General features: G+C 36.3%; 3 protein-coding genes across 3 annotated transcripts; 1 reads left to right on the top strand and 2 right to left on the bottom strand.

The window, feature by feature from the left end:
• Positions 1-4,281: 4,281 nt before the first annotated feature.
• LOC119061706 (olfactory receptor 5T2-like) lies at positions 4,282-5,211 on the bottom strand. The gene has a single exon (XM_037162339.2). It carries the CDS (start codon positions 5,209-5,211, stop codon positions 4,282-4,284), a length of 930 nt encoding a protein of 309 aa, XP_037018234.2.
• A 4,345-nt stretch (positions 5,212-9,556) lies between these two features.
• LOC128626531 (olfactory receptor 1094) lies at positions 9,557-19,426 on the top strand. The gene is made up of 2 exons (XM_053659211.1): positions 9,557-9,580; positions 18,467-19,426. Exons 1-2 carry the CDS (start codon positions 9,557-9,559, stop codon positions 19,424-19,426), a joined length of 984 nt encoding a protein of 327 aa, XP_053515186.1.
• A 6,490-nt stretch (positions 19,427-25,916) lies between these two features.
• LOC119062544 (olfactory receptor 5T2) lies at positions 25,917-26,846 on the bottom strand. The gene has a single exon (XM_037163544.2). It carries the CDS (start codon positions 26,844-26,846, stop codon positions 25,917-25,919), a length of 930 nt encoding a protein of 309 aa, XP_037019439.2.
• Between the last annotated feature and the right edge of the window lie 861 nt (positions 26,847-27,707).

The following is a 27,707-nucleotide window of genomic DNA, read 5'->3' as shown; positions in this document are numbered from 1 at the left end:
ATGGAACTGAAGAGCATTATACTAAGTGAAATAAGCCAGGCAGTGAAAGACAAATGCCATATGATCTCACCTAAAAGTAGAACCTAATCAACAACACAAACAACCAAGCAAAATAGAACCAGAAACATTGAAATAAAGAACAAACTGACAGCAACCAGAGGGGAGCAGAGAAGGAGATAACAGGGGAAAGAAAGGGAAAGGTTGTCAAGGAAAATGTATGATGACACATGGAAAAAGCAACAGGGGGGTAGTATGGAGGGTGGGAGGGGAGAATGTGTTGAGTGGGGAGGACTAGTGAGAAGACAATGAATACAAGTGTACTTCAGCAACAATAAAAAGGGGGAAATACTCTGAGTACTCTATGCTCTAAAGAGTTTTTTTTTGGTTGGATATAAAAATGTTTTCAAACAATGAAAACAAATTAATAATAATAGTAATTTTTTTATTACTATTATTATTAATTTGTTTTCATTGTTTGAAAACATTTTTATATCCAACCAAAAAAACTAATAATAGTAAAAATGATAATAGTAATAATAATAGTAAAAATAATAGTAATAAATAGTAAAAATAATAATAGTGATTACTATTAATAATAATAGTAATCATTACTATTGCTATTATTAATTTGCTTTCATAATAATAGTAATGATTACTATGAATAATAATAGTAATAATTAGTATTACTATTATTATTAATTTGTTTTCATTGCTTGAAAACATTTTTATAACCAACCAAAAAAAACTCTTTAGAGCATAGAGTACTCAGAGTATTTCTCCCTTTTTATTGTTGCTGAAGTACACTTGGGGAGCACAGGGCGGGGAAGGCTGGGATGGGAGAAACAGACAAAAAACTGTACTTGAAAAATAACTAAATAAAATTTAAAAAAAGAAAAAGAAATAAATAATTATACTTGATTCTATAGTTATATTTTAACCTTTAAAATTATTCCAAAGTAAATCAGAGTAAAAATGTGATTGAAAGACTAAAAAAAATAATAATAGCAATAATTAAAGTAGAAGGAAGGAAAAAGGAAGAAGGAAGGACAACTACCACTTAAAATTGTTCTTAAAGGACACATGCACTTGCAATGAAAGTCAGGTCTGTGGGAAGCAGTGTCAAAGATGAACACAGCAGGCACACTTTTCTGTATCTTGGTTCCTTGGCACAGGGACTGAAGAGGGAGAGCATCTGCACAGGCATCACAGGCTGGGAGGGGTCAGAGTAAAGCAAACCCAGAGCTGGACCAGCACCAGGCCTCTAGGGAAAAGCATCAAGATCAGCAGGGACTCAGTTGTGGGAAGAGTTTCATCTGCAAGCTGGGTGTGCCTTGCTCTCCAAAGTGTGCTTGTCTTTTATCATGCTTGACTTTAAGTATGATCTTTATAAATGTTCATGACTACTCTCTGTATATTGTCAAAAATGCAAGAATGTATTTTGTTTGTGCTTTTGATGAATTAAAAAAAGGCAGTGAAATGCACCATCACAGAAAGCATGATAATGACATCAAGAATTCACAAACATTACCTATGGTCTCCCAATTACAGGCTGTACTTAGAATTGCTACTAATGCATAGACCTAAGGGAGGAGCAGAGTGCTTTGATCCACAGTCAGATACCAATGATTCTTTGGTAAGTGGTCTGTGAGCTATAGTTTTGGTGTCAAGCAATTTATAAGTTCAACACAATCCCTATTAAAATACCAATGACATATTTCACAGATACTGAACAAACATTTCAAAAATGTATATGCAACCACAAATAATCCTGCATATCTTCAGCAATTTTGAGAAAGAAGAACAAAGTAGCAGGGATCACAATATCTGATATCAACCTATATTATACAGCCACTGTAATCAAAACATTCTGGCACTTGTGTAAGAACAGATACATAGACCAATGGAACAGAATAGAGGGTCCAGAAATAAATCCATGTTTCTATGGTAAACTAATATTTGACCAAAGGACAGAAGCATAAAATGGAGTAAAAATAATCTCTCCAAAAATGGTGCTTTGATATCTGGACAGGCACATGCAACAAAATGAAACTCAATTACCAACTTACACAATACATACAAATAAACTCAAGGTGAATAAAAGACTTAAATATAAGGCACAACACTGTAAAAGTCCTAGAGGAGAACATAGGCAGGAAAATCTCAGATATTCCACGCAGCAACATTTTCACTGATATGTCCACTAGAGCAAAGAACATAAAGGAAAGAATAAACAAATGGGACTTCATCAAACTAAAATATTCTGTATGGCTCAAGAAAACACCAGCAAAATGAAAAGAGAACCAACCACACGGAAAAATATATTTGCCAATTATACCTTAGACAAGGGTTTGATCTCCAAAATATATAAAGAGCTCAAATGACATATCTCCTGGAAGACAAAAATTTAATTAAAAATGGACAAAAGACCTGAACAGCCACTTCTCCAAGGAGGACATACAGAGGGCCCAGAGGCATATGAAAGGATTCTCATCAACACCAGCCATCAGAAAGATGCAAATTGAAACCACAATAATAGCACCTCACACCAGTCAGAGTGGCCATCATAAACAAATAAGCAAAAAGTACTGGCAAGGTTGTGCAGAAAAGGAAACCCTAATGCACTGTTGGTGGAAATGCAGACTGGTGCAGCCACTATGGAAAAGAGTATGGAATTTCCTCAAAATACTAAAAATGAAACTGCCTTTTGACCCAGCAATTTCACTTCTGCTGTTACACCCTAGGAATGCTGTAACACCAATCCAAAACAATGTGTGCACCCCAATGCTCATAACAGCACAATTTATAATAGTCAAGAGTTGGGAGCAACTTAAGTGCCCATCAGTTAATGAGTGGATCAAAAAACTGGCAAACACCCCTGCCTGGGGTAGCTCAGTGAATTGAGCTGGGCCTGCGAAGCAGAGGCTTGAAGTTTGATTCCCAGTTGGGGCACATGCCTGGGCTGCAGGTCTGTTCCCAGCTGGGGATGCAAGAAAGGCAACCATACATCGATATTTCTTCCCCTCTCTCCTTCCCTCCCCCTCTAAAGATGAATAAATACATTTTTTTTAAAAACTGTGGTACATTTACAGAATGGAATAATATGCAGCGGAAAGAAAGAAGGAGCTCCTACCATTTGCAACAGCATAGATGGAACTGGAAAGCATTATGCTAAGTGAAATAAGCCAGGCAGTGAAAGACAAATATCATATTATCTCACCTATAAATGTAACCTAATTAATAAAACAAACAAGCAAGCAAAATATAGCCAGGGATATTGAAATAAAGAACAAACTGACAGTGACCAGAGGAGAGGGGAAGAAAGGTAATGGGGGAAAGAAAGGGTAGGGCCGTCAAGGAACATGTATAGAGAATCCAAAGACAATGCCAAAGGAGGGTTAGGATTGAGGGTGGGGCAGGGGGGAGTGGTTGCTGGGAAATAGAGACAGCTATATTTGAACAACAATAAAAAATAATATTTTTGCCAGTGATGAATAAATTAGGTAGCGTTTGCTCAAGCTTGACAGATATAATCATAAAGGTACTTGTGCTTGCAGCTGGAATCCTATGAAGGTAAAAGTGAACACTATACATTTAAAGAAAAGAACACATATGTATCTGGTATCTGACCATGTATGAGTCAATATGCAAACATGTACCAGTATTTATGTTGAAATTCTGACACCTATACTGCAGGATGTGACTTTATTAGAAAATGAAGGCTTGTAAAGATTATTAAGTTCCAATGTGGTATTCAGGTGGTCCCTAATTTAATATGACTAGTATTTTATAAGAAGAGAATATTAGGACAGACACTCAGAGAGAAAACAACAGGTGAAGACACAGGGGGAAGATGGCTATGGACAATCCAAGGAGAAAAACCTCAGATGAAATCAACTTGCTTTAACTTCATCTCAGACTTCTAGATTACAGAACACTGAGGAATACATTTATGTGGCATAAACCACTACTAACTACTCTATTGTCCTTTGTGACAGCAGACCTGACAAACTAATGCAGTCACTATCAGCATATATGTAGATATATGTGTGTGTGGTGTTTTTCTGAGAATGGATTAAGTATGAAAGAAATGGATGATACAGTTTCCCTGCTTCTGTAGAAACTGAACAGGCAGAAGTTTCACTATGATCTTAAAAAAAGGTGTAAGATGAATAACAAGACACTAATATGCTACAACAAAAATTTTATTATAACTTTTTGATATGAGGAGAACAAAAACCATTCTTATGTTATTTATATTTAATGGTTAGGGAGAAATGTACTTTATTCATACACCATTTTCCCAAATATTCTTTTCATTGCCTCTTTTACATCTTTGTTCCTAAAACTATAGATAATGGGATTCAGCATGGGAATCACGATGGTGTAAAATGTTGACACTATGATGTCATGGTCCACAGCATAGCTGGAACTTGGTCTCAAATACATGAAGAGACTTGTCCCAAGAAATATTGACACTCCTGTTAGGTGAGAGCCACATGTAGAGAAGACTTTTCTCCGCCCTTCAGCAGAATGCATCCTCAGAATAGCCAAAAGAATGAAGCCATAGGAGATCAGGACAATCAGAATAGTGAAGATCTCGATTGAGCCCGCAAAGTAGAAGAGAAGAAGCTGGTTTATGTGAGTGTCAGAACAGGAAATAGCAAGGAGAGCAGGGACGTCACAAAAGACATGTCTGATTTCATTGGAGGCACAGAAGGATAGGCTAAATGTGGCTGGTGTGTGTATACAAGCGTGCAAAATGCCACCAGCATAGGAAGCAATGATGAGTGGCACATAGACTCTGGGTGACATGCTAACTGAATACAGGAGAGGGTTGTAGATTGCCACATAGCGATCATATGCCATTGCAGCCAAGAGGAAGCATTCCGTGGTCCCAAAAATAACTGCGAAAAACATCTGTGTTGCACATCCAAGCAATGAAATGACTTTATTCTTGGAGAGAAAATCTACTAACATATTTGGTGTAATTACTGAGGAAAATCCAGCATCCACTGATGATAACACACACAGAAAGTAGTACATGGGGTTGTGGAGTCTGGAATCCCCAATGACCAATACAACCAGCCCTAAATTTCCCATCAGAGTGAACAGGTAAATCGTTAGAAACAGAAAGAATAAGACAACTTCCACTTCTGGATTGTCTGTGAAGCCCTTCAGTACAAATGTAGTAACTTCAGTGGCATTCTTCATGTTGAAACCTCATGAATAAAACTTGAAATTATTTATAACATTTTCATTCAGTGTTCTGACCAAATGAGCTCATTTGTGACTCAGTTAAAGTGACCTATATTTTCATATTTATTTCTTCTCAGTGAATAATTTCTTAGCTGCAAAACAAGAACCAGGATCATGGCCAACGGTCAAAGTGTGATGCCACTCACTACAGAATCAAATGAAAAATTTGGGTTTTAACTCCCAGGCTCAACTCATATTATTTTAAAACCGTGAAGTCAGGTTGGTAATTCACCAATGAATTCCATTAGTTGTTTTCCTGCAAAATGACATTAAAACACAAATAAACAACTAAAAACATTTTATTATATAACTATGACATTAATTTTCATCTCAAAACAAAAGAATTATGAAGGTGAACTTATATTACAAAAACTGAATCTTTAAAATAAGTTTCAATAGAGAGTGTGTTAAATTAGCTTTGTTTGACACACTAATAGCCTAATAAATTTTAACATTTTATGAGTTACACTCTAAAATCTTCCAACTCCCATATCTTATTGAATAAAAAGTAACTCATATGTGGAACCTAATGAAAAAACTGAAGTAACAAGGAAGATGGAGACAGACTCATAGATGGAGAGCAGATGAGAAGTGGTGGAGATGGGATATCAGGGGGTGGAGGGACTGAGGGAAAAGGCCAAAGGACTCATGGACATGGGCAACAGTGTGATGATTTCTGGGAGAAGGGAGGTATAAGGGGACTAAATGGTAATGGAAATAATATAATAAACATTAAATTAAAAATAATCAGTATTACCTTAAGAACATGGATTATGATTCAATATAAAATTGTATGTTTATGGTTTGTTTATCATTCAATTTGGTTTTAAACTGCTCAGCATTACATTGTCCTTTGGGGCAAGTATTTGTTCATTTGTATTCTTTGTGGAAATCTAAATTCTTAATATATGTTCATCTTATTTCTCAAAATTCTGTGGTGAAACTGAACAAATGATAAGAAATGACAAGGAATACAATTTTCCTTTTAGAGTATTACACTTGCATAATGTTGATTTGGATTCAGTGAAATAACAACCAGGTAAATTTGCAACTAAGTTAAGAAAAATCAGTAACTAGAAATATAACAAAAGTAAGAAACAATCATTACACCTAGACAGAAAACTTTATGTAAAAGTTAATAAACCCAAGAAATCAGCTAGAAGCTATAGAAATAAATCTTTCCTTCATAGTCCAATGGTTGTTTAAATAAGAATCAAAGTGATAGGGGAACCTGAATTGATGGTGTCGTTATTAGCCCATAATATAATACCAGTTGGTGGAGGCATTTTATTCAAGTGTGTTTTCACATTCATTTACTAAATTTTTTACATCCACCCCTAGAAAATCTGAGCCAGCCTTCAGGGCACATAATCTGCTGCTAATTATGCTTTGTATATTATTTTAATTCAAGCTCCAGTTTCAATATGTTAGCATGATCCTATTGATGAGAGAGGAAGCCATTTGGAATCAAAGACTGAGAAGCCCTAGCACCTTTCTCCTAGAAGACCCTGATTGTTAAAACACTACACACATTTGTGTAAGACTGTTTTCACTGTTCATATTGGTCATGTACTTATTTGTCAATGAACAATTAAAAATTGCTTATAAAACAATTCCCCAAGGGCAGAAATACAGACAGCAAAATGTGATGCTCTCCTTCCAGTTCCTCCTTCCACCCAATTCAGTGCATTCTCCAGAGATGACTGTTGCTATGGTGGTCCTTCCACTCTGTGCCTTTGCATATACACTTATGTGTGTTTGTCTATGTATACTTAAGAATTAATAAAATCATCCTTTGCAAAAAAACAACAACCCAGAATTAGAGAACAAAGCACATACCAACAATCTTCTGGGAAAAATGAAGTAGAAGAATTGTCAATGGCAGGAGAATACATTATCATATAATTATTGGGAAGATTAAAGGCAAAGAAAACAGAAACTACTCATACTAAATATTAGAGAAGGCAGAATTTAGGTTGAATCCCATGTACTGAAACAAAAAAACTTGCAGCATAAATTGGAGCACTTTAACCACTTATTTTGATGAACTGAACGTTTTTGAGCTGCTCTGACACAATACAATCCTTTTCAATATTTCCTTTCATTTAAAAAATATTTTTTTCAAATCTCAGCTTTGCTGCTTTATTTAAAAATTGCAATTCTGAAAGTTTTTGTTGTACATGAAGCTGTCTGTCACTGTTTGGAAAGCATTTGACATTTTCTGTGACTTGAGGTGCATCAACATTTAAAAAATATTGCTCCCCAAAGAGATTGCATGTATGATTCCTCAAAATACTATAGTCATAATAATAGCTTTGGGGATGACCTAAATGGATTACTATATAAACTTGTTTTTTTCCTTTTGTAATTATTTTATTTTATTTTTATTGTTGTTCAAGTATGGTTGTCTCCATTCCCCCCTCCCATTCTTAAAAAATAGAGGGGAAAAACACAGTTCTTTTGAATTTAAGGAATGCCGTGATGAAGGATGACATGACAATTGATCAAAGAAAGGGTCTGATGGAAGAATTTATGTAGGTGAGGTTCGAACAAAAGTGACAGAAGTAACAAAACAAACTTTGATAAATGGGATGCAGTCAGTCCATCTTGTAATGCAAGTAGAAATCACAAGAAAAACCTCCACCCCTATACAGCTCTTTTCAACAGTTCAGTGAAACACTTGGTACAAGGAAAATGACATAATATCTAGAATCTGAAAGTGTGGGCTCACCTCCATCATTCAAAGTCATGTGTGATGTTAGGCTTCCCTCCAAAATTTATTCTTCTTTAAAGAGCAGTAAATTTAAATGGCAGAGCAGAAATAATAATGCACAGACACAGATAAATTAGATATGTAAAACAGTAAATATTTAAAACAAGTTTTAAAACTATGTCAATTTTTGTTATAAATTTAACATGTACATGTAAGTGAAGTTTGTCACTACAGCATTCACTTTTAAAAATTAGCTAATATTGGTCCACAACACTAATGGTATAACTATGTCATTGAAAAACATGGTTGACCAGAGCCTTGAACTAGATATCTTGTTTTTATCTACATGTAATATTTTCATTTTGTGATAATTATTCTGCACTGCAACATTTCTCTATTGGATTAAATCTAATGAATTTTACTATAATTCTACTTTTTACTCTGTGTACTCTTCTGTGTCTGGACTAGAACATGAAGAGGATTGTGAGTTGTATCATTTATTAAAACAACAACAAAAATACACACAGCCCACCATCACACCTTCTTCTACATTGCAGTGGGCTTAATTCTGCACTGAGTAAATAAGATCATGAAAAGTACCATTGTAAATACTTTCATTAAATTTCTCTTACAACCATCACTTCTAATAGATGGGTATGAATGGTATTCATTAGGACATAAGGATAGGGCTCAGAGTTATAATGAGAAAATTACCATGTAACTTATAAAGAGTTTAGGAATATAATATCAACCTTTATTAATTAAGCTAAACCCACTGCCAAAAATTAGAACATTAATAGTGGGTGGAATACCATAAAATCCTGGGCTCAGTGCTGAGACACCAAGCTTGCACAGGAGGAGAGGAATGACAGTAGCCACTAGCTGAGCTGTGGGAGAGGACTTCTGCACATGCTCCTATATCTCACCTATGTAGAAACTCTCACATGAGAAAGTGCCAGAGGCAGAGTCAATCCTAGTCACACCCAGGGTGCAGGCACCTTTCACTGCCCCCCATATGCCATGGTTTTATTCTGCAACTGACCTCCCAATCCCACCCCCAACAGAAATACTCAACACATGGCCTTGATGTATTTAGATTTTTTAAACTATTAAGACTAGTGAAACCTTAGGAGACAAGTAGCGATCTGAGGTGGCTTCAACATTATATAGCTACTAAAATAAACCTAACAGAATTATTATTTTACTCATTATAGGAAAATAAACCCCAGCTAGTGAATGTGTCAAATGTTTTCTTGCTTACTATTGAGATATTTACTGTTTTGGTACTTCATGGTGGTCTGACATGCTTTCACCAGAAAAATGAAAATATGCACTCTACTGGGAGCATTCTCAATTTCCTTAAGACAGAGATTCAATGTCTTTTTCATTCTAGAAAGGGTTGTCATTCAATTCTTAGGCTCTGCAATAATTAGATTGGGATGATTTCACCTATGCAATAGGCAACAACTAAAGGGCTTAACACTGGGGATTTCATAACATATATTTGACCCATTACTTGAGATCTTACCTATTAAAATATTCTGCATACTTTCTGAAACTGCCTCTTACCTGTAGAACAGCAAATACATGTTCAGGTACATTAGAAATATGGTTCATTTAGATTGCTTATATCAACCCATTCAACTCTGATAAAACCCATAGGAGATGCCCTAGGGGGAATATACCCCAATTACCTTCTGGCTTAAAATAGCAACATGATAATTTCTTCAATAACAAAAAGTAAGCACCTCTGAAGTAATGTACTACATGTTGATGTTCAGAAAATGAATAAAGATATTTTGGGGTTTTGATCAATTAATGTATATGCACACAAACAATAAACATGCATGGGCAAACCTAGGACCAAAATAGAAAATTTTAACATAGGTTGAGAGGAAGTCCTAGTAAAGACTTTATTTTTTCTTCAGTTTTCCAGAAGCACCCCACTTTTACCCAGGCTCAATCAGAGTGATTGTCACAAAAGGACAGTGACAGACTGAGGTAGGGTGAGAGGTCCCTGAGGATCTCTGAAGCAGGGGGTTCATGCTCCTGTTAAAAAGGACATGGTTCACTTGGAGGGAAAAAGTGCTAAGAAGAATGTCAGTTAGTTGGGCAGGTGCAGCAAGAAGGTGAGGTTTCAGCAGAGAGGGAGCTTCTGGAAGATGTAGAATGGAGAAAGTTTTCACATGTCTTCTTGGAGAAATGTCTGTTCAGGTCTTCTGCCCATTTTTAAATTGGATTGCTTGTTTGGGTTTGGGTTAAGTAAGTTCTTTATGTATTTTGGATTTAACCTTTTATCACTGCTGTTGTTTGCCAGTATCTTCTCCCATTTACATGGTCACTTTTGTGCGTTGTTGGAAATTTTTTTTATTGCTGTGCAGAATCTTTTTAGTTCAATACAGTCTCTTTCACTTACTTGTGTCTTTTCTTCCCTTACCTTTGGGGTCAACTTCATAAAATACTCCATAAGACCAAGGTCCATAAGTTTAGTACCTATGTTTTCTTCTATGCAATTTATTGTTTCAAGTTTTATATTAAGGTCTTTGATGCTTTTCAATGTAAAACAGCACATTCACAAAATAAAGGATATAAATCACATGATCATATTAAGAGATGGGTTAAAAAGTATTTGACAAGATACAACATCCATTTATGATTAAACACTTAATAAAATGGGTATGAAATGAAAGTACCTCAACATCACAAAGGCCTTATAAGACAAACCCTTGGCTCATATCCTACTCAATGGTGAGAAACTGAGAGCTCTTCTGCTAAGATCAGGAACAAGACAAGGATGTCCACTCTCAGCACTCTTATTCCAGGTAGGACTGGGTGTCCTCACCACAGCAATCAGGTGAGAGAAAGAAATAAAAAGCATCCAAATTGGGAATGAGGAAGTAAAATCGTCACTCTTTGCACATAATCACATGATTCTTTATATAGCAATCCTGAAAGACTCCACCAAAAAAAGCATAGACACAATAAACTAAGAATAAAGTAGCAGGATACAAAAATGTAAAAAATTCATTGCATTCCTATATACTAACAATGAAATTTCAGAAAAAGACATGGAAAAAGCAGATCCATTTGCAATTGCAAAAAATGAAAAACTACTTTGGAATCAACTTAACAAAGAATATGAGGTACATATACACTATAACTTACAAAGCACTATTAAGAGAGATGGAAAAAGACACAAAGAAATGGAAAGATACTGAATTAACATAGTTAAAATATCCATGTTACCCAAAGTAATATACAGCTTTAATGCAATTCCCATAAAAATATCAATTACACTTTTTAAAAGACATAGAATAAAAAAGAAGTCATAAGACTTTTATGAAGCAACAAAGTACCCCAAACAGGCAGAGCAACCCTTACTTAAAGGAACAAAGTAGGAGGTAGCACGTGGTGAAGTATTAACTAAAGAACATTTATGCACAACCCAAGGGCACAAACAACAATATGGGCATTAACTCAGGAAGAGGAAAGGGTGGGGTTGGGTGGAGAAGGGAAAAGGAGAAAAAGTGGGAACTACTGTAACATAAAGTATAAAATACAAATAAACTTTTTTTAAAGCATGGAATTGTCAGAAAAACTGACACACAGACTAATGGAACAGATGGAGAGCTCAGAACTCAACCCAAATGTGTGCAGGCTAATAATTTTTGACAAAGGAGCCAAAAACATATAATAGAGAAAGGAAAGCCTCCCCAATAAATGTTGCTGGAAAAATTAAAAAGCCACATGCAAAAGAATGAAAATAGATTACCATTTGCCTCCATACACAAAATAGATTAAATGCCTAAATAAGACTTGAAATAATAAATTTCAAAGAAGAATTTATAGGTACTGAACTTAGAGACATTGGTCTTACAGAATATTTCATGAATATGACCCCAAAGTCAAGGGAAGACATATGAAAAGCCAACAGATGTATGAAGAGATGCTCCACTTCCCTAGCTATTAGGGAAATGCAAATCACAACTACAATGAGCCACCACCTTGCACCTGTTACAATGGCCATTATCAACAAGACAAATAATAACAAGTGTTGGAGAGGTTGTGGTGAAAAATGAAAGCTTTTATTCCCTCCTGTGGAAATCGAAAGTGGTACAGCCATTATGGAATACAGTATGAAGGTTACTCAAAAATTAAGACTAGAGTTACCATATGACCCAGCAATCCCTCTTCTGCCTATACCTACATGAACATTTGAAAACACTTATTTCCAATGATATATATGTCCCCTATGTTCATTGAAGCATTATGCAGAGTGGCCAAATCACTGTAAGAACCCAAGTGTCCTTTGACAGGTGATTGGACAAGAAGATGTGGTGCACAGGCACAATGGGATACTACTCAGGCAGCAGAAAAGACATGACACAGCCATTTGTGCCAACATGGAAGGATCTTGAGGATATCATGCTAAGCAAAATAAGTCAAAGAGAAAAAGCCAATAACCATATGATTTCACTCATGTAAACTATAACACTGAAAACAATAAATAAACAAACCAGAAAAAAACAAAACTCACAGGTACAGCAATACTACGGTGGTTACCAGCTTAAAGGGACATGGAGTATTGAAGAAAAACAGGGTCAAATATATGGTCACAGAAGAATATTTGACATTGGGTGGTGAGCACACAATTTAATATACACATGATGTATCTTAGATTTGTATACACACAACTTACCTAATTTCATTAAGCAATGTCAACCCAATAAATTTAATTTTTAAAAGTATATATAGCCTACTGCTAGTCTGTGGATTGCTGTATTGGGTCCTTAAGACAAGTCCTCATGCAACTCAAAGTTTGATCTTGATCTCTGCCTGATTTCTCATATTCTAATGCTCTATTACACAGAGTGTTACCATTGCCTGTGCACTGTCCCACCTCTGCTTTCAACAATTCTGGTTCAGGTATTCATATCTTATCTCCCCTATTAAATACCAATCATCTTCACTGTATCTTTCATATCACTTAGAAGTGTGGTCCATTAATTTAAATAAGTACAGTAATTTTTTTAAATCACTGTGGTTCATTTATAGCTTAGGCTTTCAGATTATTTTATTATGTACTTACTTAGAGGGCTTTGAAACAAGTAAACAGGTTATATTCTCAGAGAAAACTGAATTTCAGACAACTTAAGTTCTCAGCACATGGCACATAGCTATTGAATATCAGAGCTAGAACTATGTTCTAGTTCTAACTTATTATCTATTTCTAAATTATTCAATTTCTTTTCCAGTCTTGCTCAAACCTTTTTTGCCAGTGAAATGTCATTTTATACTTAAGTCTGAAGTGCTTGTATGTAATCATTTTGACCATATTGTTTTTTGCTCTACAGTTATCCTCTCATTTACTATGCAAAACAACAAAGTCATCTTGACACATTTTCTGTCCCAGAAGAGAATTCGTCTCTTTTCTCCATGGAGTGCCCCTGTGGACTTCAAGAAGAGCTGGAGAAACTGGTATAAGAAGAGTCCAAATGCTTCATGCTCCTAGCACAGCCTCACTGAGTGAGCAGTTCATGTCCACAGGTAAGAAGAGAGGTGTTCCATCACCTAAAAATATCTGCTGTTACAATCCTGAATCTCAAACTAGATTATATGCTTTAATATGTAAGTCTGAGGTAGAAATTTCTACTTAACTTAGAGCCGAATTTAAAATTGAAGGAGAAAATTTAGGGAAGTATCAGAGAGACTAAGAAAGGTGCAACATACTATGTCAATAAATTTGTAAATTGGAAATCAGGTTTAATTTTTTTAATGGAAGATAACAGAATTCAGGTAATAGAAATAAGGGACTGCATTTTAAATTTATGAAAATTATGAAATGAAGAAAATTAACTATCAACCAACCATCGGGTATATATCATTATGAAATCATATTTGTTGTCATGAAAGGACATAAATGAACTTAAAACTCATTTTGCTAGGTTGCTAATTGATGTAGAAGCCACTTTAATTTGTCTTTTTAAGGAAATATACAATGGTTTACTTGAGCTTGTGGTTATGTAAGTGAAATCAGATGCAAGAGGATGTTATGTTGCACTATTTCCAGGGGATAACACTTCCAAATTTGCAGCATTTCACAATGAGACCGTTTCATGGTCAACTGAAGAGAGCTTGGTTTGAAGAGAGAAACCCCTGGACCCGAATCCTGGCTGTACTAGTAACTGTGAGCATGATCAAGTTATAGGTCTAGCTGGTTCCCTGTTTTCTCATCTACAAAAGGGGTTTGAACTAGTTGCAGGCTGCTGTGTACAAAACATAAGATAACATACATGAAAATTCTAACGCCCAGCAGCCACTTCATAGTGTGTTGTAGCTGCTCTGATAGCTTTGCTCTGTTTCAGGCTTAGTGTTTGTACTGCGGTTCTCAGAGCTGGATGGTGATGCTTGCTTTCTGACGGTGTGAGGGGTGAGGAGCTCGTTTAATTTTCGTTTTCCAGAATGATCATGTTTTTGTTAAAGTTTGAAATCTAATATACGTCCCTCCAATGTCTATCTCTTTGAGTGAAATTAGTTAGATGTAAACACAATCAGTTCTAACGTCCTTAAATATTAGTGGACCAAAATGCCTGTTTGAAGAGTATCCTCAATGAAGTAGATGAGCCCCATACATCTTGTCCATCGTCCCCCCAGTTCCCTACAGTGAGGAAGCTCATGGCTCTAATGGAACATAATTTGGATTAAAATATACCTTCACTCATAAACCACTATCTTGCACTACAGATAAACTCAGAGAAATCAAGAGTTATGAGAATATTATTATGTTCAAAATTATCAGAAGAATGTAAGCAAATATGTCATTTTACTGTCTTGCTTAGAGTCAAAATACAATGACAGAAATGTATTTTAAAGTTCTTTCTTTTTAAGGTTCTTGATGCCATAGAATGTAAGGACTCATTGGATATAGTCTCATGGGAAAGGTATTTAAATATATCTTAAGTACCATGTTCAAAAAAACATATGTATAACTAAAAGAAGAATACTTAGCTTCCATTTTGGTGTTCAGCCATTGCTCAACACTTTGAAGAAAAACTCATTCCATATCTCCCTGTTCACATGTTGTGCTTAAATGAAATTTGGAAGCCATGTTTCATATGAATGTATCCTTCACATAAAGTAAAAACACTTTAATGTTCATTGTAATACATCTCATAAATATGCCCTCTGGAATCATACCATGTTCATGTTGTAGAACAAGTTATGCCTGCAAATTTAATTGATCTTAGTTATTCTCTGGTTTGGGGAAATAAACTTACTATTTTGAGTTTCTACTGTCACTAGATGTTAATCTGAGATTTTCAATACGAGGTTTTAGAACACAAATATAATATTCTTAATCTTACACAATTGTATTATCTCAGACACATCAGTAAGTAAAGGTTAGAGCTGGGCTGTTGCTGAAACTTCTCCTGTGGGACAGTCAATGTGTAGTTTGTAACAGATTCCTTTAGTAGACTACACATTAATACATTTTGTAAAGTTGCTTGCATACTTTTTGTTGTTTTCACTGTGCCCCTTCTGATTGCCTAATTCCTGCTTTGCCCCTGAATCTCTTGGGGCAAAGATGGGTGAAAGAGAGAGAGGGAATAAGACATTTTGTTAAACAGAAATAAATTTGCTGTTATGGCCCTGGCTGGTGTAGCTAGGGCCAGTGGATTGAGCACGGGCCTGTGAACCGAAGTATTATGGTTAGATTCCCAGTCAGAGCACATGCCTGGGTTGCAGGCCAGTTCCCAGCAGGGACTACATGAGAGGCAACCATACATTGATATTTCTCTCCCTCTCTCCTTCCCTTCCCCTCTAAAGATAAATAAATAAAATATTTTAAAAAACAAAAAAAGAAATAAATTTGTTGTAATGCCCAAATAATACACTAATACATAATCATAGTATTAATTGATTTTATCTTATTTTATGAATGTAACTATTCAAAGTCAAATGAAAATTACTCTAAGATATTTGTGTGTTTGTATTCTCAAGAGTATAGTTAGTTGCCTGTACTTACACAGAAGTTGAAATTTAGTTTAGTTGTATTTTCTTTACTGTAGAACCTGTAAGGATTAAATGAGCATTTTGTGTGTGTGGGGTGGTGGTATCCCCACATTTGAAAAACTATTTATTCTTTTTTTAATTTTATTTAGTTACTTTTCAAGTACAGTTTTCTGTCTATTTCTCCCATCCCAGTGCACCCTGCCCCATGCTCTCCACCTCCCTCCCATTTCCACCTCCCTTAGTTATTGTCCCTGTGTCCTTTATACTTGTTTCTCTAAATCCCTCCCATTTTCCCCTTAAATTCCCTCCCCTCTCCCCTCTGTTCACTGTCCTCTTGTTCTCTATTTCAGTGTCTTCGTTTTTATTTTGCTTGTTTGTTTGTTTTGTTGTTTAGCTTCCTGTTAAAGGTGAGATCATATGGTATTTGTCTTTCACCACTTCGCTTATTTCACTCAGCATAATGCTTTCCAGTTCCATCCATGTTATTGCAAAGGGTAGTAGCTCCTTCTTCTCTCTGCTGCATAGAATTCTATTGTGTACATGTACCACAATTTTTTGATCCATTTATTTACTGATGGACACCTTGGTTGCTTCCAACTCTTGGCTATGGTAAATTGTGCTGCTATGAACATTGTGGTGCATAGGTTCTTTGAAATTGATGTTTCAGGGTTCTTAGGATATAATCCCAGCAGTGGAATTGCTGGGTCAAAATATGCAAAGAACTTAAATGACTCCACTCTAAGAAGACAACTGACCCAATGAAAAAATGGGAAAAGGACTTGAACAGACACTTCCCCAGGGTGGACATACAGAAGATCCAGAGACATATGAAGAGATGCTCAATAATGCTAGCTATCAGAGAGATGCAAATTAAAACCACAATGAGATACCACTTTACACCAGTCAGGATGGCTATCATAAACAAAGCAACAGACAACAAATGTTGGAGAGTTTGTGGGGAAAAAGGGACAGCTCACTGTTGGTGGGATTGCAGACTTGTACAACCATTAGGGAAAACAGTATGGAATTTTCTCAGAAAAAGAAAAGCTATTTATTCTGTGATTTGAAGTATTACACAAGCATCTGGGAAGACCTTTCTGAAAAATCAATTATGTAGATGTCCTCATTTTTTTCTTGATGGGTGAGCATTGACAAAAAATGTGTGTTTTTTCTCACAAATAGAAGTCTGTGGTACATCCCTGGGCCCATACACTGTGGTTTTTCTTTCACTCCTTCAGTCAGTAACACACTGAAGAGGAAACAGAGCCAGACTCCCAAAAACTTGCTCCTCAATATGGTAGACATTGCCTTTTATTGTGTTCAAACCATGAAGAATTCAGCCCAGGGAGAGGAAATGCTTCCCTTCTTTTATACACTTTCTTCTTTTTCACATTTTGCTGCATGAGAATCCGTCCAGAGGCAAAGGCAAACACACTAGAAATAAAACACTACCTTGTGTCTCTTACTGTAATCTTGCTCTTTTAACAATAGCTTTTATAAATGTTATAAGTATTATTGGGTAATTTTAATAATAATATTAGTGACTCCTTAAGAAACTGTAATATATTGAAACCATCATGACTTATTCTTGACATACATAAGTCTTAAAAGTACACCCAAGGATTTTATAAGGTTAATGAGTATATAAATAAAAAAATCTAACACTGGCATTAACTTCAATGGGACAACTATTAACAATCTAATAAACTGTGCAGGCCTAAATGGACAACGTGCTGAGAGGTGTATCAAGAAAGAAAACTGAACAACCAAAGCAAACCAATGTTCTGTTATGACCTGTGTACAAGGTGCCTCCCCCAGTCTCAGCAAGTGCTGGTGGAAAGGGACTCCAGCCAAAAAGAGCATATACATGGTTTGGTGGGGAAAGGCTGCCCCATATGTTCAAGTGTAAGTCTGGTGCAGCTCATTTTATAGTCATCTGGGAATAATCTAAAATAATTTTATATTTTTCTCATTTAAATACAATTCCAATTTATAAACAATCTTGTGATATAAGTGCAGCTGCTTTCATTTTAAAAATTGTAAATGTTACCAAAACGCATCTCATGTACAATATAGAAAAGCTAGCGTTCCTATTCAAATGCATCTTTTCTATTACAATTTTGGATTAAAACTTCTATATTTGTTCATCTTTGTGAATGTTAAAATGGTGGGTTATGAAACTAGGTGGAAGTAAATTTGACAAAAGATTGGAAATTAAAGCACATATATTGAGATCTTTAAAAATATGACAAATTTAGCCAGTCATTTAACTAAAATTTCTTTAATTTAACAGGATAATGCATTCATTGGCCTCAACTTCTTCATCACTGCTTATTCCCTCAACACCAAGGATTTTGTAGGCCCTTTAAGAAAAACAAATCAAGGGGATAAAATATGGTAGATGCTATTTTTAACAATACTGCTTTATAATCTATAAATAAAAATAAAATGTCACAGTTGACTTCAAATTTTGATTTATACAAGATTCAGATTAAAAATGTGACTGAAGTCACTATGTTTATATTGACAGGATTCACAGGTGATTTTGAGGTGCAAGTCTTTCTGTTTTTACTATTTCTAGCTATCTATCTTTTTACTCTCATAGGAAATTTGGGAATGGTCATATTGATCACTATGGATTCTCGGCTACACAACCCTATGTACTATTTTCTGAGTGTGCTGTCCATCTTAGATGCTTGTTATTCTTCAGTTGTCACACCCAAAATGTTGGTCAATTTCCTGAAAGAGAGCAAAGCTATTTCTTATGTTGGCTGTGTAGCACAAATGTTTCTCTTTGTTACATTTGGGACCACAGAATGCTTCCTCCTGGCTGCAATGGCATATGATCGCTATGTGGCGATCTACAACCCTCTCCTGTATTCAGTTAGCATGTCACCCAGAGTCTATGTGACACTCATCATTGCTTCCTACATAGGTGGCATTGTGAATGCCTCTATACAAACAGTAGCCACATTTAGCCTATCCTTCTGTGCCTCCAATGAAATCAGACATGTCTTTTGTGATGTCCCTCCTCTCCTTGCTATTTCCTGTTCTGACACCTACATAAACCAGCTTCTACTCTTCTACCTTGTGGGCTCCATTGAGATCGTCACTATCCTGATTGTCCTGATCTCCTATGGCTTCATTCTTTTGGCCATTCTGAGGACACGTTCTGCTGAGGGGAGGAAAAAAGTCTTCTCTACATGTGGCTCTCACTTAACAGGAGTGTCAGTTTATCATGGAACCATCCTCTTCATGTATGTGAGACCGAGTTCCAGCTATGCCTTGGACCATGACATGATAGTGTCAACATTTTACACCATTGTGATTCCCATGCTGAATCCCATCATCTACAGTCTGAGGAACAGAGATGTGAAAGAGGCAATGAAAAGAGTATTATTTGGTAAATTGGTGTTTACCAATGAAGTATCTTTTTACAGTTAAGAATAAATTGGAAAATTGAGAGGTATGTTCTATGCCTCAGTATTAAAAAGATATGATAAACATGTTTGCTTTTCTTGTCAGAACGGCTATCATCAATAATTCAACAAACAATTGTTTGCTAAGATGATGAGAAAAGGAAACCCTAGTGTACTATGGGTGGGAATGCAGGTTGGTGCAGCCACCATGGAAAGTGGTATGGAGTTAATAAAAAGGGTAAATATGGAGCCTTGACCACTGTGCCTCATCTAGTTGGGTATCATCCCATAGACTGAATGATCTCCAGTTACTTTCCTGTCAGGGCACATGACTGAGTAGTGGGTTCCATCCCCCACTGGGGCATGTAAAAGAAGCAACCATCTGATCTATGTTTCTTTTTTGCATCAATGTTCTTTCACTTCCTCTCTCACTCCATTCTCCCTCTCCTAAAAAAAATCAATAAAATATTTTAAAAGTCTAGCTTACAAATATCTAAAAGTAGAACTGCATGGTAAAGTGAGGATAAATGGAGATTGAAGGAGACATAGTTTGGGGTGATGAACACACAATACAATTTACAGATGATGTAGTGTAGAGTTGTGCCCCTGAAACCTATGTAATTTTCTTAAACCGTGTCACCTAATTAATTCAATAAAAAATACATCAAAAATTTGAAAAGTTGAAAAATATTTTATAAATATAAAAGTGGAACTGCCTTAAGACCCAATGATTCCACTTCCGGAATTATATCTGGAAAAAAACTAAAATGCTAATTTGAAAAAATATATGCACCTCTATGTTCATTGCAGAGTTAATTAAACAGCCAAGGTTTGGAAACAGCCAAAGTGTTTATCAGTAGTTAAGTGGATAAAAAAGTTGTGGTCATTTACACAATTGAATACCATTCAACCACAAAACAAAGAAATCTTACCTTTTGCAACAGATGGATGGGTGTGGAGGGTATTATGCTAATTGAAATAAGCCAATCAGAGAAAGACAAGTACCATCTGATTTCACTTTTATCTGGAACCTACAGAACAGAATAAGGAGAATAAGGTAACAAACAAAATAGAAACAGATTCATAGACACAGAGAACAGACTGACAGTTGTCAGAGGAGAGAGAGTTTGGGGGAATGGGTGGAAAAGGTGAAGGGATTAAGCAGTACAAATTGGTAGTTACAGGGTAATCACAGAAATGTGGATTATAGCACAGGAACTATGAGGTCTCTCCAGAAAGTATCCATCTATGTAAAATAAAAAAGAGGCATTTATTGAAGGAAATATAACATACGAGAAACATTGTATGTAGGACAATGACACCTTAGTCCCCTTCAAAGTAGGAACCTTGGGACCTCACACAGTTCTCCTACTCAGCATTAGCTGTCCCTTCCTATATTCCAAATCTCATCAATGGTCTGAAACCTCTTCCCTTTCAAACGTAATTTTTATTTTAATACAGGGTGCCAAATGTGAGTGATAGGTTTGAATCATTTGGGCAATCGATGTTTCGGAAAAAAACTCTGCATGAGACATGATACATGAAGAGGAACATTGTCATGATGAAGCTGCCAATCACCAGTTGCCCATAACCGTAGCCATTTTCATCATATTGCATCTCTCAACCAAGGAAGACCTTTCATGTAGTATTATTTATTAATTGTTTGGTCTTGAGGGCATACTCATGAGAGACAGCATCTTCAAATTAAAAAATCACAGGTAGAATGGTCTTGATATTACTAAAACTCCAGTGCTCCTTTTTCAGCCATGGAGAACCAAGAGACTTCCATTGAGATGATTGGGCCTTTGTGTTTGGATCACAGCCGTAGATTCATGATTCATCTCTGGTTATGCTTTTCTTGAGGAAATCTGGTTCATTAGTAGAGGTGTGAATCAAGTCATCAGCAACTTCAGCACGATGTTCCTTTTGTTTTGGTAGCAGAAGCCATGGAACAACTTTTACCACAACATATTTCATGCCAAGATCTTGTGTGAATATTTCAGACACAGTAGTTTTTGAAATCTCCAGGTCATCTTCTATTTCTTGCACTCTCAGTTGCTGATCTTTGTTGATTGTAGTCCGTAAATATTCAAATTTCAAGTGTTGCGCTTGTTGCAGGCCTCCCAGAACATGGGTCACTTTCAACAGATTCTCAACCATCTTTGAATCATTTGTACCACACTTTCATATGTGCAGCAGTCATTGTGTCCTCCCCCAAACCCTTCTGAATCATGTGAATACATTTGCAGAGGAATGCTCAAGCTTAATGCAAAATTTGATGCAGATTCATTGCTGTACTCAGTCATTTTGAATGAGATGGCCACACAGAACACATGCTCACTCCGTGGTGTCTACAATGCCCACTGACGAGTACAGCAAAGTCATCATTCTTCACACATGCACCTTCCAGTCCAGTCTCCTTGGAAGCCAGGTTACATCAATGTCATAAACCATTCTTGTTACTATTAGTAACAGTGGCTGGAGTTTTTCCTGACAGACCTCAAACAATCAATGACATTGAGAAAAATATTTGCAATCAGGTGGATACATGAAGCAGTGAGGGACCACTCTGAAGTACATGATTGTCTAACCACTTAACTGTCCATCTAAAACTACAGCAGAATAATCTTAGGTATCAATGATAATGGAAAATTAAAGAAAAAGAAACAATTGTGAGAAAAATTATAACGTAACAACAGAAAGAGAACTCACTAAGAAGAGACACTTATAGGAGGGAAATGGGCGAATAGCACTGGGGAAAGAATTCAAACAGGAGAAAAGAAATGTAGGGAAATGATGGGGGGAATGTATTGTGAAAAGAGATGCTTTGTGTTTGTGCTGCTAAGGTGTTTCTTAAATTTAATGATTCTACTTTAGAGAAATATTATGTTCTATTGTGTAGGGAGATTCTTTTTTGCTGAAATTTAAAGGGTTTTCACAAGAAGATTAATAGTAACAATAGTAATATTGGTAACTATAGTAATCACACACAAAAAAGGAAAGGATAAAGGAAACCAGAAGGGAAGAAGGAGGGACAAGTGCCACTTAAAATTGTTCTCGAAGGACACATGCACTTGCAATGAAAGTGAGGTCTGTGGGAAGCAGTGTCGAACATGAACACAGCAGGCACACTTTTCTGTTCCTGGGCCCGGGGACTAAGGAAGGAGAGAATCTGCACAGGTATCACAGGGTGGGAGGGGTCAGAGTAACACAGAACCAGAGCTGGGCCAGCACCAGGCCTCTAGGGAAAGGCATCAAGATCAGCAGGGGCTCACCCTGGCTGGTGTAGCTCAGTGGACTGAGCTAGGGCCTGTGAACCAGACAATCGCTGTTGGATTCCCAGTCAGGGCACATGCCTGGGTTGCAGGCTGGTTCCCTGCAGGCCAGTTCCCAGCAGGGGATGTGCAAAGGACAACCATACATTGATGTTTCTCTCCCTCTCTCCTCCCCTTCCCCTCTGAAGATAAATAAATAAATTAAACAAAAACAAAAAACAAAAAAAACATCAGCAGGGGCTCAGTTGTCCAGAGAGTTCCATCTGCCCATCTGCAAGCCAGGTGTGTCTTACCCTCCAAAGTATGCTTGTCTTTTGTCATGCTTGACTTTAAGTATGATCTTTATAAATGTTCATGACTACTCTTTGTGTATTGTCAAAAATGCAAGAATGGATTTTGTTTGTGCTTTTGATGAAATAATAAAAGGCAGTGAAGTGCAGCATCACAGAAAGCATGGTAATGGCACCAAGAATTCACAAACATTACCTGTGGTCTCCAAACCACAGGCTGTTTTTAGAATTGCTGCTAATGCATAAACCTAAGGGAGGAGCAGAGTGCTTTGATCAAAGTCAGATACCAATGATTCTGTGGTAAGTGGTCTGTGAGCTATAGTTTTGGTGTCAAGCAATTTATAGGTTCAACACAATCCCTATTAAAATACCAATGACATATATCACAGATACAGAATGAACATTTCAAAAATGTATATGCAACCATATATTATCCTGCATAGCTTCAGCAATTTTGAGAAAGAAGAACAAAGTAGAAGGCATCACAATACCTCATACCAAACTATATTACAAGGCCATGGTAATCAAAACATTCTGGTACTCGCATAAGAACAGGCATATAGACCAATGGAACAGAATAGAGGGTCAAGAAATAAACCCATGTCTCTATGGCCAACTAATATTTGACCAAGGGGCAGAAGCATAAAATGGAGTAAAAATAATCTCTTCAAAAATGGTGCTTTGATATATGGACAAGCACATGCAGCAAAATGAAATTCAATCACCAAATTATACAATACACACAAATAAACTCAAGGTGGATAAAAGACTTAAATACAAATCATAACACTGTAAAAGTCCTAGAGGAGAACATAAGCAGGAAAATCTCAGATATTATATGTGGCAACATTTTCACTGATATGTCCACTAGAGCAAGAGACATAAAAGAAAGAATAAACAAATGGGACTTCATCAAACTAAAATCTTCTGTATGTGGAACTTAAGGGGAAAAAGGGGGAGGGATTTTGAGGAACAAGTATGAAAGACACAGAGATGAGGACTGGGAGGGGGAATGGGAGGGAGGGAGGAGACTGGGCGGGGGGGGGTGGGATGGGAGAAATAGATTAAAAAAATGTACTTGAAAAGTAACTAAATAAAATTTAATATTAAAAAAATAATAAAATAAAATAAAATAAAATCTTCTGTATGGCTCAAGAAAACAACAGCAGATTAAAAAGAGAACCAACCATATGGAAAAATATACTTTCCAATGATACCTTAGACAAGGTTTGGATCTCCAAAATATATAAAGAGCTCAAATGACATATCTCCTGGAAGACAAAAAATTCAATTAAAAATGGACAAAAGACCTGAACAGACACTTCTCCAAGAAGGACATACAGAGGGCTCAGAGGCATATGAAAGGATTCTCATCAATACCAGCCACTAGAGAGATGCAAATTGAAACCACAATGATAGTGCTTCATGTCACACAGAGTGGCCATCATAAACAAATAAGCAAAAAGTACTGGCAAGGTTGTGCAGAAAAGGAAACCCTAATACACTGTTGGTGGAAATGCAGACTGGTGCAGCCACTATGGAAAATAGTATGGAATTTCCTCAAAATACTAAAAATGAAACTGCCTTTGACCTGGCAATTCCACTGCTGGTGTTACACCCTAAGAATGCTGAAACACCAATCCAAAACAACATATGCACCCCAATGTTCACAGAAGCACAATTTACAATAGACAAGTGTTGAGAGCAACCTAAGTGCCCATCAGTTAATGAGTGGGTCAGAAAACTGTAGTACATTTACAGACTGGAATACTATGCAGCAGAAGGAAGGAAGGAGCTCCTACTCTTCACAACAGCATACACAGAACTAAAAAGCATTATGCTAAGTGAAATAAGCCAGGCAGTAAAAGACAAATATCATATTATCTCACCTATAAGTGGGACCTAATTAACAAAACAAACAAGCAAGCAAAATATAGCCAGAGATATTGAAATAAAGAACAAACTGACAGTGACCAGAGGAGAGGGGAAGAAAGGTAATGGGGGAAAGAAAGGGTAGGGCCATCAAGGAAAATGTATAGAGAATCCAAAGACAATGCCAAAGGAGGGTTAGGATTGAGGGTGGGGCAGGGGAGAGTGGTTGCTGGGAAATAGAGACAGCTATATTTGAACAATAAAAAATAATATTTTTGCCAGTGATGAATAAATTAGGTAGCGTTTGCTCAAGCTTGACAGATATAATCATAAAGGTACTTGTGCTTGCAGCTGGAATCCTATGAAGGTAAAAGTGAACACTATACATTTAAAGAAAAGAACACATATGTGTCTGGTATCTGACCATGTATGAGTCAATATGCAAACATGTACCAGTATTTATGTTGAAATTCTGGCACCTATACTGCAGGATGTGACTTTATTAGAAAATGAAGGCTTGTAAAGATTATTAAGTTTCAATGTGGTATTCAGGTGGTCCCTAATTTAATATGACTAGTATTTTATAAGAAGAGGATATTAGGACAAACACTCAGAGAGAAAACAACAGGTGAAGACACAGGGGGACGATGGCTATGGACAATCCAAGGAGAAAAACCTCAGATGAAATCAACTTGCTTTAACTTCATCTCAGACTTCTAGATTACAGAACACTGAGGAATACATTTATGTGGCATAAACCACTACTAACTACTCTATTGTCCTTTGTGACAGCAGACCTGACAAACTAATGCAGTCACTATCAGCATATATGTAGATATATGTGTGTGTGGTGTGTTTCTGAGAATGGATTAAGTATGAAACAAATGGATGATACAGTTTTCCTGCTTCTGTAGAAACTGAACAGGCAGAAGTTTCACTATGATCTTAAAAAAAGGTGTAAGATGAATAACAAGACACTAATATGCTACAACAAAAATTTTATTGTAACTTTTTGATATGAGGAGAACAAAAACCATTCTTATGTTATTTATATTTAATGGTTAGGGAGAAATGTACTTTATTCATACACCATTTTCCCAAATATTCTTTTCATTGCCTCTTTTACATCTTTGTTCCTAAAACTATAGATGATGGGATTCAGCATGGGAATCACAATGGTGTAAAATGTTGACACTATCATGTCATGGTCCAAAGCGTAACTGGAACTTGGTCTCACATACATGAAGAGAATGGTTCCATGAAAAATTGACACTCCTGTTAGGTGAGAGCCACATGTAGAGAAGACTTTTCTCCTCCCCTCAGCAGAATGTGTCCTCAGAATGGCCAACAGAATTAAACCATAGGAGATCAAGACAATTATCAGAGTGACTAGCTCAACTGCACCCACAAAGTAGAAGAGAAGAAGCTGGTTTATGTGAGTGTCAGAACAGGAAATAGCAAGGAGAGGAGGGACATCACAAAAGACATGTCTGATTTCATTGGAGGCACAGAAGGATAGGCTAAATGTGGCTATTGTGTGCACACAAGCATGCAAAATGCCACCAGCATAGGAAGCAATGATGAATGGCACATAGACTCTGGGTGACATGCTAACTGAATACAGGAGAGGGTTGTAGATTGCCACATAGCGATCATATGCCATTGCAGCCAAGAGGAAGCATTCCGTGGTCCCAAAAGTAACTCCTAGAAACATCTGTGTTGCACATCCAAGGAGTGAAATGACTTTATTCTTGGAGAGAAAATCTACTAACATATTTGGTGTAATTGCTGAGGAAAAGCCAGCATCCACTGATGATAACACACTCAAAAAGTAGTACATGGGGTTGTGGAGTCTGGAATCCCCAATGACCAATACAATCAGCCCTAAATTTCCCATCAGAGTGAACAGGTAAATCGCTAGAAACAGAAAGAATAAGACAACTTCCACTTCTGGATTGTCTGTGAAGCCCTTCAGTACAAATGTACTAACTTCAGTGGTATTCTTCATGTTGAAACCTCATGGAAAAAAAACCTTGAAGTTATTTATAATATTTTCATTCAGAATGTTCTGACCAAATGAGCTCATTTGTGACTCAGTTGAAGTGACCTATGTTTTCATATTTATTTCTCTTCAATGAATAATTTCTTAGCTATAATTCAAAAACCAGGACCATGGCCAAGGGTCAAATGTTGATGCCGCTCACTACAGAATCAAATGAAAAATTTGGGTTTTAACTCCCAGGCTCAACTCATGTTATTTTCAAACTGTGAAGTCAAGTTGGTAATTCACCAATGAATTCCATTAGTTGTTTTCCTGCAAAATGACATTAAAACACAAATAAACAACTAAAAACATTTTATTATATAATTATAACATTAATTTTCCTCTCAAAACAAAAGAAATATTGAAGGTGAACTTATATTACTAAAATTGAATCTTTAAAATAAGTCTCAATAGAGAATGTGATGTTACCTTTGTTTGACACACTAATAGCCTAATGAATTTTAATATTTTATGAGTTACACTCTAAAATCCTCCAACTCTCATATCTTATCGAATAAAAAGTAACTCATATGTGGAACCTAATGAACAAACTGAAGTAACAAGGAAGATGGAGACAGACTCATAGATGGAGAGCAGATGAGAAGTGGTGGAGATGGGATATCAGGGGGTGGAGGGACTGAGGGAAAAGGCCAAAGGACTCATGGACATGGGCAACAGTGTGATAATTTCTGGGAGAAGGGAGGTATAAGGGGACTAAATGGTAATGGAAATAATATAATAAACATTAAATTAAAAATAATCAGTATTACCTTAAGAACATGGATTATGATTCAATATAAAATTGTATGATGGTTTGTTTATCAT

Source organism: Artibeus jamaicensis, unplaced genomic scaffold, assembly GCF_021234435.1.
Source record: "Artibeus jamaicensis isolate MK-2021 breed Jamaican fruit bat unplaced genomic scaffold, CSHL_Jam_final scaffold_614, whole genome shotgun sequence".
NCBI classification, from domain to species: Eukaryota; Metazoa; Chordata; class Mammalia; order Chiroptera; family Phyllostomidae; genus Artibeus; species Artibeus jamaicensis.
Note: the sequence above shows the minus strand (reverse complement) of the source record. Positions and strands in the feature narration are given on the sequence as shown.